At 43.7% G+C, this 17,836-nt stretch overlaps 1 protein-coding gene across 13 annotated transcripts in view; it reads right to left on the bottom strand.

Moving 5' to 3' along the window:
• LOC139808726 (uncharacterized) overlaps positions 1-17,836 on the bottom strand; it is a 39,512-nt gene that overhangs the window by 16,596 nt on the left and 5,080 nt on the right. For 11 of the 13 annotated variants that reach the window (XM_071771037.1, XM_071771038.1, XM_071771028.1 and 8 more), the window contains exons 2-4: positions 5,877-6,190; positions 4,808-5,098; positions 79-267 (exon numbers count right to left, since the gene is read on the bottom strand). In XM_071771037.1, coding sequence (XP_071627138.1) covers positions 79-267; positions 4,808-5,098; positions 5,877-6,151 — 755 coding nt within the window. In that variant the 5' untranslated portion in view covers positions 6,152-6,190. The remainder of the gene's footprint in view (positions 1-78; positions 268-4,807; positions 5,099-5,876; positions 6,191-17,836) is intronic. The other 2 variants (XM_071771039.1, XM_071771034.1) reach the window with 1 other exon arrangement.

The raw sequence follows: 17,836 nt of genomic DNA, 5'->3' as shown, positions 1-17,836 counted from the left end.
AAAATCAACGGTAATTCAGTTGGAACCTTATGGACAGAGTACAAGTCTTTTCAGCTGATCAAATACAGATTTAATTACCGGCTTCGTAACTCCCATATGGTCTGCGAGCTAGGGGACTTGTTATTCTTCTTAACAGACAGCTTATTATCAGTCTGAATATCCTCGTTATTTATGGAATTGGACGCAGCCAGAAATCGCGACTTTCTAGCTGGCACCTTCCCTCGGCTCTGCGAGAATACCTCTCGGCCACCGGCGATTTCTATAATTCTGTGAAACAATACAAGAGCTGTTACATATACTCGTGATGATCTTTGACAACTACAAAACAGCCTTAAATTATACATTGATTCTTTCTCATCTCATCACACTCAAGCTTAATGCCTGTCAAAGTTACTGACGCTCACGCATGGGATTAATACTCCGCAAGGACTCGTTTTCGCTCCCGGAACTCTTACCATCGAATCCTTCCAATATGTTTCAACGTTCAAAGCAGTTTTCAAAACAGATGACTTATGGATACACTCTGTAGAAAATATTCCACGCGAGCTCATTTCTATCTATGAATCTACGTCAGGCTCGGATATACGGGGGAGCGTTCTACAAATCTCGATGTCAGAACCGACGCAGGGCGATGTTTGCGCTACGTCGTATCGTCCCGATGAGCGACATTCGTTCCGTCGCGAGTCGTCGAGTCGCGCACGTGGGACAGGTAAACGAGCCACCGAGACGTAACTCAACTCTCGTACGTGACAGGCGGAGTTAACCCCAAAGCTGGCGCGTGGGGTGCCCCGTGGCAGTCGTGGCACGCGCCGCGATTGCATCTAAATTAACGAGGCCGACGTTCTCGACCGAGCCCGGCCTCACGCACAATTTATCAGTCTTCGGAGTAATATACCGCCCGCCGTTGCACCTGGAATGCTTTATTGAAAAATGTTCATCGGGTCCGCTGGGCGCGGGGGATCACGGCGAGACGTTTCACGAGGCGTGTGAGGACGTATGCGTGTATACGTATAGGATTACGTAGGAGAAAACGGGCGCGACTTTTAAGCCCGTTTAACTCCCGTGGCGACCATCCGAGCGCTCCCGTCGCCTCTTCGAGCGACTCCGAACCCGACGACTCCGGCGGCCTCTTATCTCCTCCACGATTTACGGTACGGAACCGACGTCGGGCAACGTCAGCGACGAATCGTGACCGACCGCGACCGCGGCCCCGAGCCACGAACAGACTCCCCCTCCCCCTCTTCTCTCTTGTATTAGAAAAACAAGAGTATATATTATTAGCCAGAATTTTACTCGGATTTTAAGGAAATCCAAGTGGAATTCTGGCTAATAATACATATATTAAAATCCAAGTGAAATTTTGGCCAATAATATATATATATATTTTTGTTTGGGAAAATTATACTATTTTTGGACCATCCAATCTGGAAGTACTGTTGCTGTATATATCATCTACTGCTGATTATTTGGATTTTTTAAATTGTTATATTGCATCGCTGTCCGATTTATAATCATGTATTGTATTTTATTAGTAATTAAAGATTGTCATAACGTTAATTTACGCACTGTCAACTGCGTTGTACTCTCAAAGCCCACGTTTTACTTTATTTGTTAAAAATATGTACACGACAGTGAATTTCGAAACATTTTGAATGAAGACGAGCCGAATTTTGCACGTCAGCGAAATGGGAGTCGGGTGAGCTCGCGGATTTAAAAAATCGCATATCGGCAACTTCACTCGGATAGTCGAATCTGTCGAGAACAGATTTTCAAATGGTCCCCGCTACGAAATTTTGTCGACAGAACGTCAGCAGAAATCTGACAGTATTTGCTAACAATATATATGTAATATAGCAGATTGACCGTAGAAACTGAGAATCTGTCGTTTCGTGAGCATTTAAACGATGCATTCCATCTCTTAGGTGTTAACGAATTAAGTGACAGATTCCGTTTGGATTCCGCCGACAATCTGTATACCGTCAGATTATGTCGGCAGGCTCTGTCGGCGAGAAATACGAGTTTAATACAGATGATATACTGGAATCTGTTGCGATATCCGAGCAAATCTGCTGCCAATCTGTTGTCATATACCGCGGGCAGTTTGCTTATTGGGCAGTTAAACTCCTGATTCGTATTACGGGGAAATAGAAACTTGTGCCGGGCGCGCGTCAAGTTTCGCCCGATAAATCGACAACTTCACGGGATAATTTTCAAATTATCGGGTTATCCGCGTAACGCGTCTCCGACTGCGCCCGAGCAAATACGGATCGAATTACGAAAATATCGGGAGAATAAAAGGTAGGTGCTCTCGTGCGCCTATCTACGTACGGATTATCATTGTCGATAAGCGGGCCGCTTCGAGTGCCAATCGATTAGTAATGACAAGCCCGATACCGCGCCAGGGATTCCTCGCGCGACGATGCCTTCGTTCACGAAAATATTAAGGTATTTTCATCTAACTACTACGTGCGCCCTCGGGGAACAAAATTCGATAAGATACGTAGGTTTTATATAGCCGAATACGTGTCGTGAATATTGAGCGGTTTTAATCCTTTCACGTCCGACCTTTTTCGATCCAGTTTGATTATTTTCGGAAGTTTTTGGAGGATATACGAAAAACAAAATCCAAACATAAAAATTCATAGTGGCGAGTACAAAAAAAATATATTGTTTATAAAAAATATTTTCAACTTCTACTGAAATTGTGTACGACAGGCTTTTTGGGGTCGCCGAATACGAAAAAATGGTATTAAACCATAGAAAGTCTAAAATAACGGATCGCCAATGGCAAAAAAAACAAAATATCTCTAAATTCCAATGTAGCGAGACTTTTTAAGGCCGCAAAGTGAAGATTTAACGTACAAGGCAAAATGAATAAAATATGTAACGAAACGCATATTGATGAGAACCGCGTATAATAAGGGCCAAAAGCGGCCGAAAGTTTCCGGCCTAATTTGTATCGCAAAATATCGTATTGCACTTCCGCAAGTATTAACTAGTAAAACTGCTGCTATTCCTTTACCATGATGAAACTACAAGAAACTTAAATATTTCGCTTTTACATCTTAAACAGGGCGACGCACGTAATGTCGGCCCGAATAATCCGAGAAATTAATTACTTATAATATTCGAGTATTTGAATAATCGCCACGCGCGAAGGTAAGGCTCAATGTGAGCGCCATGCGAATCCAGTTAATCCGAGAAATTTTGGATCATGCTACGCAAACAAATCAAAATCAGAAACTTTTACTTCGCTAGTAAATGATTAACAATAACATTTTTTTTTATTCGACTTATAATCATCTTTATTAATTGTCGCGATAGTTCGACCATTGGTTTTGGTCCTTCTCAATCGCTGTAATTTTGATGTTAATAAATTCTTTATGATTTAAAAAAAAGGATACGTATTGCAAATAATATAACTCCTAACACTTAATAATAGTACTTATCGTAATATTTGTTAATTAGACTAATTAGAATTTAAGCAATTCCCTTCAAAATAAACCGTGTTTGAACCTAATGACTCAACATTCACCAGAAATGCAACGTTTTAAACGCGCTAGGTCACCGGACGTGAACGAGTTGAAGTTGAATTTCAACCTCCTTTAATGAAAAACTGGCGCAACTTCGCTGCAAGTCGTAGAGAGCAAGCCGCGCGATGTTATTGCCGACGACGAAGATGTTTCGTCGCGAGAAACCACGCCAGGGGAAGAGAGAGAGGAAAAAAATATTTGCCGGACGGATTACACTGTCGCGAACATATTGACTTGTTTGCCTATATAAGGTACATCGGAACAGCCCGCGCGACACATTAACGGCCAGTCGCGAGGAAGAGAGAGCAGGCTGATATTTGAGTGACATTTCCGTCCGAGTATATCGTCGGTATTAAGCTTAAAATTAACGCCCCGTTGAATATACATGGACATGGCGCGCGCGGGAATCGCCGCTCTGTGTCCGGGCGCACTGTGGAAACCTCTGTAGAAACTGTATCGGATATCGAAACCGGGCGCTCGTGTCCACCGTAGATACACAAAGACCGTACGTCAAATGGACTTTCATCGTGACGACGGACACACGTTTCATCGCGAGCGAACCGCTCGAATTTAACGTCGCGATACGACACGTAACACACTTTTGCGTGTACACAAGTGTTCGCACACGTCGGCCTCCGCGGTGCCCGTTATCGATTCCTCCGCCGTGCGATTTAACAGTTTAACTCGGTAATTCGAACGCCCCTCAATTAACTTCATAATTTCTATTTTAATTCATTTCGTTTTTATAAATATTGAAAACTGTGACCTTTATTTACAGCACTTTTGATTTGCGCGCTATTTTACTATTCGCGCTTTATTTTCGTCGTCTAATTTTTTAAAAATACCAGGCCGAATTGATTGACATGGTTTATTGATGATAAATATGGATTTATTAATGGTGAATAGTGCAATATAAATCGCGAATTTTATTTTGGAATAATTATATTAACTCAATTCTCCGATATTTGGTTAGTCAACTTTTATATTCACCTTAGCTATAAAGACGTATGTATAGAAGATGCTTTATATATTCACTGAAAGTTGGACTCAAAGTTTCATATTTTCTTAAATTTTGGAAAAACGATTTTGTAAAAGATATTTTACAATGACATTTTCGTGAACACCCCAAAGTGCGTCGATTAAAATAGCGGCGATATATTCGTATATTCGTAAAGTATTAATCTTTCCGTTGGTAATAAATAGAACCGAGAAACCGTCGATATTTCTAGAGTTAATTACATTTCCACGAAACGTTAAACGATTCTCTCGATTACCTTGAATCCCGAAGCTTGTAGCTGGGGCCTCCCTTGGTCGAGGTCAAAATGTACACGGGGCTTCCCTCGGGTCCGCTGTCGTCCTGCTGCGATTGTCCCTGATGATCGCTACCCGGCAGGCTACCGTATTGCGGCGCATCCTCGCTGCGTCCGGACGCCGAGGAGGAGCTCGACGAAAGCGGCTTCGTGGCGTGCGGCAGTTGGCCCTCGACCGTGAAACCGGGCACCACGCTCGCCGTCCTACGGGACAGCGAACCTGATTTTTTTCTGCCATTCGCTCGTTTCCTATACCTACGAACGTAACTTGGCACTCTTAACAATCGGCAAATCGATTAGAGGGAGTACAATTTAAAAAGAAAGAAAAAGAAGAAACGAGTTCCCGAACCATCGTTTTGTGGTGGGAATCGACAGCGCGTTATTGTTTATCGTTAACTGAGGAGTCCGATGGGACGAGGGTGTAACGCGACTTCGTCCTGTTTCTCCAAAAATTTGGAATTATCTAAATAGTTGGCGGAAAAGATCTACTCTCTCTCGCAAGTGTGCGACGTATATTCGTCGTATAAATCTAATTACTTTTTACTTTCCTCTCCCGACGCAGTTTTTCATCTTTATTTCCGCACGCCTGTGCCCCATCTGGCTCCTCAATTACGTAATTAACCGTCCTATAATTTCGCGTAAGACGTTAGATGGAAATAATTGCATAATAAAAATGTACGCAGGAATAAAATTGTTCGCATATCACTAATATCCTGCTCGTTATGAGAACGTTAAAAAGAGATATGAAAAGTATACTGTTTGAAAATTACAATTACATAACATTGTTTCGCGCGCACTTAGTGCTTCGTATATAAATTTTCTGTTCCCTTCTGCTGCGTGAAATGGATCTTTAAAATACCGACGTCAATTTCAGACACGTATATTAGATCGTCTACTGGAATATTAGACTCGAATCACCGTTATCCGCCGGCTTTTTCCCGCGGTACTTCCGGAGCTACCCCGATTAACCCGATCCCGACCCTTCGGGTACTCCTCCCCTCTTTCCCCCCTTCGGTAAATCGGTTTAACTTGCCTGTCGGAGGTATCGCGCTCGAGGTCGATCATGTCGTCCGATATCGCGGAGGCGCTCGTCGACGTGTTCGTAGAGGCGATGGTGGCAGCGACTGTTGCGGCGGTCGCGGCGGTGGCGGCGGTGGTGATAGCGGCGGCCTCCGTCTGGCAGGGGCTGTCATGCGGCTGCTGGCTGCTCTGCGTGGAGGCCCCCGGGGCCGGGGGTGGGCCGCCCCTAGGCCGGCATTTCGGAAAGAGTCGATTCAAGTCGGCGTTCTCCAAGATCAGGCTTGTCATCGCCACGGCGCGTTCATGTCTCGCAGCAGGATGTCCATTCTGCGGGCACACCAAAGAAAGGAATTCGCGGTGTTAAACGCGGCGTGGATGAGATGCGACGTACATTCGCGCGTTCATTTTAAGTTATACCGGACGAGGCGAGGCGAGGCGAGGCGAGAGAGAGAGAGAGAGAGAGAGAGAGAGAGATAGCGGGATCTCCCCGAGCGATCTCTCCTCGTGTTCCTCAACGTCTCGCGCGAACATCCCTATATCTGCCTGCACGTGTGTCATGTAAAGTGTCCGATGATGTACGCGCATTTTCCGTCTCTGAGATCGAGACAATATTTCTTTTAAAAAGATCTCGAATACAATCGAGACATTCAACGTATTTCTTGCTGATTCGCACCGCTAGTTTTAAATCCCCTGTAGAGGAAGATCAATTTCGTGCATGGTATCTAAAGAGGTCATCCGTCGAAATGTGTGTACCGCTGCAGTTTCAAACCGCTCTTTCTGTATATGCGAATGAAAAATCTCGTTCTTTCCTTTGCTCTATAACGAGATTGCACTTGCGCCGCCACTCGTGTGCGCGACACCGCGAGAGCGATACTTCATACAGAGCCGTCAAAGGGGATTGAAGCACCGCGCCCGCTAGGGTTGGGTCGGTCAGTGATGTATGTACACGGGCCGCGGGGTGAGACACAGAGACCGTGATACGTCCAAATGAGCGGCCGTTGGTTGGTTTCTCGCGCGCCCAAAGTTATCGGGGACAGATTATCCGAAAGAGATTATTGCGAGAAACAATTGCAGACATTGTGGTCCGAAAATTGCTCAACTTACACCGTTAGACTTTTGGAAAGGTATACATTTCCAACACAAGCTATATATATTTGATACAAAAAGTTTCATTCAAAGTTCTCATAGTAAAAGGCATTCGTCTTTTTTTTTAATTTATTATAAAGCCACTCGCGAGTTGTAGGAAATTTTCGCACGAAATTCCGAGAGGGTGAATCATCCCCAATTACACGACAATAATTATCCACTCGCGAGTTTCTTTCATCTCATAATGGGCTCGTGCGTACACATCCTTCGCGCAGACGAGTGCCGGAAGTTTCCTCTCCTCGCGGAGAAATTTGCGAGCAAACAGTTATTCCGAAACTCAAGTTATTACCTCGAGCATATAGCAACGCCCGTTATACGCAGCCGACCAACCCCGTCGCGAACTTTCCGCGCCGAATTTATTGTTATGCAGTAACTCCGATGCGAAGCGAAGTCCCGTCGAGTTCTCAACGCGCCTTACTCGCGCGATGAACTTTACCCTTTTAATTAACAGCAGTTTTCCCGCACGGGACTTATGAAAATTCCGCGGTCGACACGCCCCACGCGGAATTCTCCACCGATGTTGGCGCGGTGTGCTGTATGGTTCAACCTGCTCTCTCTCTCTCTCCGAAAAAATATAGAAGAGACGTTGCGCATTTTCAGGTCCGCGTGTGAGATAACTACGAATTCAGTTTGAGGGACAGACGGCAAATGGGAAGAGAGAGTGCCCCGGAGTAACTCTCGACGTCGTTGCTCGCTTTGTAAATAAATATTTGGCTTTCCGAGCACGATGGTTTATACTTGTCGTATATCTGTAACGTATCCATATCTGCCGGAAATTGAACGCGCCAGAACTGAACCGGGTTCAGTCCTCGAGAAGCGGGTACCGCGACGCTGACGGTTCCAATTTCTCTTCTTTTTTCGAGGACACCCCGATTCGTCATACGGAAGGGAGGAGATACCGTACGCGTGCATGAGTCATCGTACGCGTTCAATTGGTGCGTTGCGGTGCGTGAGTCAGCGTTGAATTACGGAGCGAGCGTGAAGGAGAGCGAGCGACATCGTATAAGTTCGTTAATTTATATTACACACCCCCCTATGCGCGTTATATGTCGGCTTCACTTGCGGAAGCACGTAGCTGGCGCGAGAAGCGAGGAACGGCGCGCTCGTTTCGAGGGAAGCGCCGGACAGGCACGCGGCATTATTAGTTTCGCATAGCTGAACTCGATTTATCCTTTCGCGTCCGCCGCGGCTTGGCATCCGACAGGTAACGTATTCCCGTCGGTCGTTTCACGTGGCATTTTCTAAACGAGAGAACCGTGGATCCGCGTTCCGTTATACACGCACCCAGTTCTCTCTATTTACCTCCCTCTTCCCCAGTTTGAGAATTTTCCCATTGAAAGCGAGGAAAAACGGTAGGCGAAGAAAAAGTTTGCGTAATAATATACAAGTGCGGGTACCGCATGGCTGTTGAAGGAGGCATGATTTATTCCGTATAAACGGTCGCATAAACTTTGCGTAATGCGAGATGTAATGCGCTGCAAAAGTATACGTACGTGCATGGGACTACAAAAGTAGAATTTGCCACGCGAAATCCGTGTCTCGTGTTCCGCCTCGTTTTTCGTGATTCGGGTGGAAAGAATCGGGTTCCTCTCACTCTCTCTCCGCCGGATGCCGATGTGAAACAGCCGGAATTACGGAAGCACGCGAGCCGGCGTACGTTGGCCCAAATAGCGTATAATTCGTGCCACCGAGTCTAGACCTTATGCACGTAGAAACTTAGAACGGGCATTCCGTTCCGTTCCGACAGTGATAAAAGTACGCTCTCGCTTACTTGGCGCGGAAACGGGATGAACGGCGCTACCCAGCCTCGCCTATGTAACAATGGGACCTCCATGAATCTTCCATCGTATATGACAAGACATGTGATCATCTACCCCATGGAATGGAGGAAGATTGCGCCGACGAAACTAATTTTGCCCGAAGAGAAACGTCCGTAATTCTCGCCGCGTAGCCGGCACGAAAACACAGATGTGTGATCATTGATCAGATCGCCTCCCTTTTAATCGCATTTAATTACGAGTCCGCAAAACTCTGTTGGACTTACATAAAAAGTTTTAGGTTTTACATCACTTTTCATATCGCTTATATGCATGTCAAATTTAGCGATCTTCATAGAATCATAAAAGGTAATAGTCTAATAAAGTACAACTGTGCGTACTCGAGTACTCTCACAAATTTATGAACCGATGGCCGCCGTAATAAAGATCGAAAACGGTGTGGCGAGGCGTACGGGTTCCTTGAAAATATGGGAATACGCTCTATAAACGGTTTCATTCCTCCATTTTCAACGTAGTCTACTATGCCATTAATCTACGATCTACAGTTTAACGCAGGTTCCGAAGCGACCGGGGAGAGGGGGGAGGACAATGGCATATGTATAGACCTGGCTGTCCCAGTAACTCTTCGTCGTGCGATTTCCAGTGAAACTACCGGCGGCCACTATCGACTTGCTCCTGTTTTCGAACTCTATCACAGGCGCCTCCTATTGGACACAAACAAATTTCTCGTAGCTCTTAAAGAACTTAAAGGGGTCTGCTCGGGACAGCAAAAATAAGCGTCTCTCCACGGAGTGTGACTGATATAAAGTGTAACATATCGCGAGTCACACATATAAAACTAACGATGCTTATTTAAAAAGGAAAAATCTAGGACTGTTGAAATTATGATTGATCGAACCTTTTTTTAGCTGCGCTCGGATCGTGGTTTTTACACGAGCCGAGAAGTTTAATGTAGCAGAACCTGATATCAACTAGACATACATTTTTGCAAGAGTTCATTCATAAGCACGGGTACATGACAGACCTTAATTCTCATTAACGTCAAGCGGGCTTTAACAGAGTGTTAACCCGGCTATTTGATCGCCAAGAGATCTAATATTAAACACAAAGAAATCACGAGAGAAGGCATTCGGTAAAAGAATATGCTTTGAGCCAATTGTTTACTTCAAAGGTACCGCAAAATATTGCAACAAAATTAATGGCTTCCGTGGAACAATATAGACGCGCAAGAAGTCTGATTGAAATAAGTCTCGGAAGAAAAGGCGTATTTTCCTACTACAGGGATTTTTCATAGGTCTTTCAGAACTCTGAAGTCTCCGACACTTTTTTCAAGCCAGTCTCCTGACTCACCAGGAGCTTTCAGGAGGACAACGAAGCAAACGCGGAACGCTTAGCCCCGTTAATAATCCCGCCTTCATTGTGTCAAGGGGGAAAGAAGCGGCCGACTTAGCCAATGTGCGGGATACCAGCCGCATCGAGCGGCCGCAGGTAGGACGTCGATTATACGCGGTCTCTTCGTGACAGAGTTAAAATTATTTTCGCCCAGGCTGGTCGGTCGGTTAGTCGGCTGGTAGCTACTACAGGGTGAAACCGGTGTTGGGACACTGCTGCGAGCGGGCGGTATATCGCGCGTAACCGTGTAAGAGAGCAAGAGGGCAGAGGGTGGGTGGGCGCGCAGAGGGTGGTCGAACACGAGGAAACGAGAGGGTGGCGAAGAGGCGAAAGAGAGAAAGAGCGAGGGAAAGAGGGGAGAAAGGTAGAGAAGGAGAAAGCGAGAGCGAAAGAGAGAGAGAGAGGGAGAGAGAGAGAGAGGGGAAACCGAGAACGAGAGAGAGTGGCGAGAGGGTGGGAAACGAGAGGGTCTGGTCTGTGCTTCGCTGAGCGTGGAATCAATAGGGGGTCACTGGCACCAACAGATACAATCGGCACATTTTGAATCCCGCCGCGCCGCGCCGCGACGCTCAACACGCCGCGCCGAGCGTCGTCGCATTGCATTTTCTTCCTGCTTCCTCGGTGACAAAAAACAGCGAACGGGTTTTTGTTTTTTCGGAACGATTCTCTGGGCGGTTCTTTTTTTTTTCGGGAACGCACGACAATGGCGCGGTGTCGGGCGAGAGGCGTCCGACACCGAAGTGCCGTGCTGTCCTGGCGATCGATTATCGCGCGGACTCGTGCCGCGAATTCGTCTGCGTTTTCCGCACGTATCCCTCGAGTACTTCGCGCTGCGGACGAAGTTCGTTCCCGACCCTCTGTGTACGACCACCGTCGAGCAGGGAGGAAGGCCAACCCTCTTAGACGGTGGCGACCCGGTGGCCACTGCGTCTCGTTTCACAGAGCCGCGAGGGGTTTTAATATCAGACCAGGTAACGAAGAATATAAATTGACATCCCGCGTTTTTAATCTAATCGATAAACGGCAATTTCATACTTCGATTCAATTTGAAACTTGCAGCGGAGCTAAATAGCCTGGGCATATTAAAAACTTACGGCATCGCTAAAATATTAATTCTCTAGTCACACGATCCGATATCACAACTTTCGTAATCTCGTTAAGCTGATAATTTTGTAAAATTGACTTTACGATCGACGAATTGGTATAGCCGCGTTGTTATACTCAGATCCCGTCACAGTTTCTCGCGCGAGGAATTTTAAAATATTGATGCTTATTAAAAGCATCGGCCACTTTCAAGATGTAAAGTACTGCCACTTCTAAGACGTCGCTACTGAAATACTGGTACTTCCTAGATGTATCAATACATTCGATATACGTATATCCGTATACATGGACCGCTCGGATGATGTAAACTCTTAAGCGTTTGGTCTTGAGCCAATATACAACATGCTTCAATTTATGTGGCATCGTTTCGGTCGCGAAGGACTCCCACCGCGGCGCGCTGTCTGCGAGGCGCGCGGCAATTATGGGCAATCACATTAGCCTTGTTTTCGACTTCGTCGTATATATTGCGAATTATGATTCGTACGTGTGTACAATGAGTTTTTATGAAGCCCGGCATCGTTAAGTCGATCGTTAAGTCCGTCCGTATTGTCTGTCGTGGCACGCACACCATTCGCAGCCAAACTTGGCCAAACTTGGAGATCGATTCGCTTCAGTAGAAGTTAAGCATCGTCATAAACTGCCACAATATTTATTTCAGACTTAGAATGAGACACGCCGGCAATTCGGTCTTAAAAATCCAGATTTAAATATTAATTCTCCGAGCCAAACTTCTCTGAATTTTTTTTACATGTTTCAACAATGAGATCCACATTAATTCATTGTATTCATTACGAACAATAGTTGCACCATACATCGAGCAACGGTCGAACTTGATTATATACTTTCTGACCTAAATTAGACTGTTATTAATACTATCTGACAATCAATTCACTTTTCAAATGTGTGCTCATTGTTATATCTATTTTTCCCTTTACCGATATCGTACATTCTGCTTCTTTAAAAAAAAGTCGAGTAACGGATTGAGGATAGCGGGACTGAACGTCATCCCCCTCTTTTGAGAAAAACTAAAATTTCCCGTTAGAGAAGCTCTTTTTGTGAAAACTAAAATACCGTGTTACTTCCCGTGTAAATTCCTTTTTATTCTCCGCGATAGGGATCCAGATATATTGTTCCCTTTTTACAAAAGCCGAATACGTGTGTACAACGTCGGCAAGCAAATTTATTAGTAGACAGCGCGCCGGGCAAGATGTACGGATGCACCGTGGCTCTACCTTTTATCACACGATCTCGATCGCGATTCTCCGTATCTCGCGATTCCGTAAAAAGCCGCGGCCGGTACCTCGGGATTTTCGCAAATCCAATGAATTTCAAATAATCCCGCTTCTTATGGCCACTTAAGATTATTGACATTCGCCACGGCGACGTTTGAAACGCCCGACGCGTTTCCATAATCCGATTCAATTAAAAACAGGACGTTTTCAAGAGGGTGCAAAGGGAGTTGGGGGAGGAGGGAGAGAGAGAAAGGGAGAATCGAATCAATTCCACGATCGCGCAAAGCGAATAGCTCATAATTTCATGCTCGTTATCCCGCCAGGAGGAGAACTTTGATTTATCAAAGGAAAACTTCGCGAGAAAAAGAAAAAAAAGATGATAATTAGTCAACTCGATAATCAACGTAGACTTCGTCGGTGATTTTATTCGCGTTAATTCAGTGACGTGGTACGGATCGTTGACACGTGGGAATTAATTTAATAATTAATGGCGTTTGTACCTCTCGCCGAACTCTCTCCCCTTTCTCGCAGCGACGAATTCTCGCAGCGACACCTCTAAACGAATATATTTAACGCATATGAATAAAAGATGGATTATTATGAAATCATCGGATATCCCTTCAGTCACAGATTACGTGACAACGCAAAGTTGATCCGGAGGAAGCTCCTCTAATTTCAATTTCAGTTTTAATCCTTTCTTGATTAACTCGTGAAGTTAATAAACCTGAGCGAGCCTAATTTGACACTAACATATTGAACATTTCGGCCATTACGCGTTAAATAAAATTTCGGTTAAAATAAGAATCTAATTAAGACTTATTGAGATACGTAACTCCATTAAGTGTATGTTGACGTCGTCAAGCGACGGGCTTCTTCCTTGACGGCGTCATTGAGTCAACTCATGGGATTTTATGGAGCCTCATGGAGTATCAGGCCTCCGGTAATAATCCTACGGATCTAATGGCTTTAATTTAAAAGATCGTGCTCCAGCCTGACGTATATTGTCGGATCGCGACGAATTATGGGCACGCTTCATACGCGGCACGTCTCGCCGTGAGATATCGCCAACGGTCGGGCACAAATTAAAGGGATAAATAATAATAAAAGGAGAAAAAGAGAGAAAGAGAAAGAGAGAGATGGAAGAAAGAGAAAAATGAGAGAAGAATTTTGGTAATGTCGACCTACTGATTCTTTCATTTTCCGCGTTGAATTCGAGAGAATACCATTCTAGTGATGCAATTCTCAATTTTCTTTTATTTGTATAATTTTATTTATATAACAAATGTGACTATAAAGAAAATTTGACGGGTCAGTGTTTTATATTCTATATTGATATCTTATTTTTACTAAATCGTACAGGATATTCAGTAATTTAATTTTTTTAAAGTGACGATAAAACGTACTCTTTTTGATATACTCTATTTTGTCATCTTTCTTTTTCAGAAGATATATAAAAATCCTTAGGAACTAAGAGAACTTTCTAGGAATTCATTTTTATTTTTCACAGAAATTATTTTATAAGTGTTTAAAATTAAGCTTAAGAACACATATTCTTGTTGCTCCAGGCATTAATAATGCGACTTTTTAATACAAAGTATAATGGAGCACTATGTTTCGAGTTTACCTTAGAAATTACATGTACATTGAGAAACGTTGTATATGTACATTGAATATAAATACACATACCATTATAGGTATAGGTCATCATGTACCAGGTTTATATAAAAAGAAATCCTTTCCGTGAAAGTTATATATAGCTCTTAGATGGAAGATTACTGTGTTATTGAAGCAAAAAAATGTATTTGAGAAAATAACATACTTTCTAAATAAGATCGCTGAACGGAAAATAAGAAAATAATCGATAAATATAATAAAATATGACAATTATTCGAGATACAATAAAACAGTATAATAATAATAAACAAGATGAATTAATAAACGTGTTACTGACAATGAGAGAAATCGATATATGGCACGTTGAATCACGCATGAACCACGGAACGGACCACGAGTTGAACGGATTAATTCTACCAATATAATTTTATAAAAATGTAAAATGTAAAAAACAAAGTTTTTCTTTTGTAAAATTATGTCGAGTCAATATCATCGAGTTGGCGCCGTCGAGGACTGCGAGATCATCATTCCGAGAAGGTATTAACATTATCTTCTTTTCCGGAGGTGGATATATCCCGTTTTAGAAAACCTCGTCTATCGATCTCGCCATTTGAAACAACGTCGAGCGGAAACCGCGGAACGAGCTCCTCGGATTTAAAAGACAACCTGATATGCCTCACCCACTCGTAATCTTGTAATAACGTAGAGCAATGTGGGAGTTTTAACATTACCTCTCCTTACGTTATCCGCTTGTCATTCGGTTCGCCGCCATCGTTGACGGTCAACAGATCGATACAACGACGGTCGGTCCCTTTGGAAAAACGAAATTCAAACGATGTAGATGTCGGTTACTCGTCGATGTTACACGCCAGGATGCGCGATCGATCGATTCGGAATCTCAATGGACGGGTAAACGCTTCCTATTTTTAGCGGCCGAATGTCGCGCTGGATTTCAGGTCGAGCCGGCAACGTTATCAAACTTCTTTGCGCCACCTAATTGTCGCGCATACGGCGATGTGTGTCAACTCTCTCGTTGCGGCTCTTATTACTCCTTCCTTTCCTTCGTTACTCCCTCGTTACGGGAATATGCTTAACGATTTGAAACTGGACCCCTTATCCCCATCCGGAAATAAGATTGGATTTCTTGCCGTTTGGAATGACGTTTATTATCCCGCGAATACGTTAAACTGGTATATCGATATCTCGATAATCAATTTCTACATTTATTTTACATTTTATTCTCGACAGTTATTTTCAATAAGTCTGTTCTCTCTCTCATAATTGCGTGCCGAGTTTCGCGTGGCTCATTACTTAACAGAATTTGTACGCTGATATTTCACGGTAGAATTGACAATCGATTTTGATAGAGACCTTGCGCTAAACCGGAATGCGGGAAAGACGGCGCATCGAGTCACTCCACCGCAATCAATTCTGTTCAATTACACAAATGTCGCATTTGCAAATTCTGCATTGGCGCAGCTCAATCGCGCCCAATTGTCAGGCGCAACAAAATTCTGTTGTTGCGCCTCCCCGTGTACTCGTTACGGTACGTCATTAACGTCCGTTAGCTGATGGTTTTCAAAATTACGCCATCCCCTCTGACGTCTCGTCACGATTATATATATATAGGATTCGCGTGTCAATATGTCTCCGGCCGTATCCGAACGTCGATACCAGGCTGATGATTCACATCTACGAATCGCGGGGAGAAGACGACGAGACGTCCATCTCTCCCTAGCCCTATTCTCATTCCGCACTTACGCTCCGGCGAGCGGAAATACCTCGAGCATCAAAATAAACGGTCGAAGGGTTTTAATCACTTGGTCGTTCGATTTCATACATATTTGGATAACAAAGTTCGGGAAAACCATACGGATACAATGATGCGGCTAAAATACTTGGACCTTGTGTTCATTGTTTCCGTAGCAATAAATTACGCGGTATTTATTACAGGTACGTTCAATTCTCGATGAGAGAATTCTCAATTGAGAATTCAAAATTACTGAAATTATACATTTGCTTCGTACGGTATAACTCTCTACGGCTCTGCCCGCGTCTCGTATAATCTGTACATATAGCGAAAAAAAAAAACGTGCCGACGGTGATTATTTATGTCCGAGAAGGACGGGGGGAGGCATACGAATAAACTCGTTGAAACAAAGAGTAAGGTATTAACGACGCGATTAATACCGTCGAGAGTATTTTTCCGCGGTATTGTGATTTCCGCGTTTAAGCTCTCGGAACGGCACCGGATTCGGGCACTGAGCAAGGTAGAAGAATATAATATACGTCATAAAGGTTCCGTAATTTAAATAAATCACACGAATAACACACTGTTCAAGAATTGAGAACGTGCAACGTCCTAAATGGCACGGAAAATACATATATATGATAAAGAAAATATCGATCTTGAATATATTACGAGAAAACATATAAACCTGTCCCGCATCTAAAAAAATCAATTCTTTTAATTCTGCCCTCTAACGTTTGCAGATTTTTGTCATTAAAAATGTACGAGTTTTTTGGGGAAAAAAAAAACCTGACTTGAAATAATACTATATTTATTGATCTTTTTTTCCATTCTCCACATTAATTCCTTTTATTTTATATTCTCTTTATATTGCGAACTGGGCTTGACGACCAGCTAAAGCTCGCGGATTAAACGTCCTCACGGCCGTTTCTACGCGCGCGTGCACGTCGTAAACGTATTGTTAGTCCGTCGCATCTTGGCGGCGTTATTGACAATGCCCGATGCACATGCAGCATCCGCTTTAGTGGCGCGATGCATGCGCCGCTCTGCAGCATCATCCCCAACGGCCCTGTCCTACCGCCATCGCGTATTTTTAGCGGTAACGTACAAAGTGAAGCCCGATCTCTCCCTTTCTCTCTGGTTTTTTAGTGCGACACGCTTCTAACGATGTTCCCCCCGCGAAGAAATGCAAAACCGATGCAAACTAGATGTAGAGAGTCCCCTGCCATACTTGCTCGCTATTTCGAACCAGGTCGGGGTCAAACTAGAAGAATGCGAAATTTTTACAGTTCGTCCTTTCTCCTCTCCCTCCTTTTTAGAGAAATATACATTCACATACATGTTTCAAACACATAATGTCAGACGAAATTGTATATTTTACAGCTTATATCTGCACGATTTATATTTATCTATGCAAGGATTTTTTTCTTTTCTCTCTCTCTCTCTCTCTCTTTCTATCGGAGAACAAAAATAGCCTTCATGATGAGGCTGTAACACTTTCCAAATGGGAAAGTGTTAAAGCTGAAAATTTTAATATTAATAGTTTCCCAAATAGGAAATTATATTAAATTTCTCCATTTTAATACAGCACGAGATGATAATATACCATACATAACATACATTTTTTAATATTGATAGAAACATTCCATATGTGTTGGTAAGATCGTCCCTATACTGGCATTCGAATAAATGCATTAGACAGCAACCAACTTTCGCAGAACTGTTATAAACGACTATCACGCAAAGAGTAGACTGCGTCACATTTCCATTACGAATCTATACCGCTATTTTATGTCTGGCGGGTTTTACTTGATGGGCAAAGAAGTAATGGGAAGAACGAGGAGAATTCATGGGCGTTTTGGAATCCGAAGGAGAGAACATGGGCGACCATTTGTTTCACTCGATTCTAAAATACGGATTGCCACGCGACGATAAAAGAACTCGCTCGAGAAGCGTC

Source organism: Temnothorax longispinosus, chromosome 2, assembly GCF_030848805.1.
Source record: "Temnothorax longispinosus isolate EJ_2023e chromosome 2, Tlon_JGU_v1, whole genome shotgun sequence".
NCBI lineage: Eukaryota > Metazoa > Arthropoda > Insecta > Hymenoptera > Formicidae > Temnothorax > Temnothorax longispinosus.
This window is presented reverse-complemented; position numbering and strand designations above follow the sequence as displayed.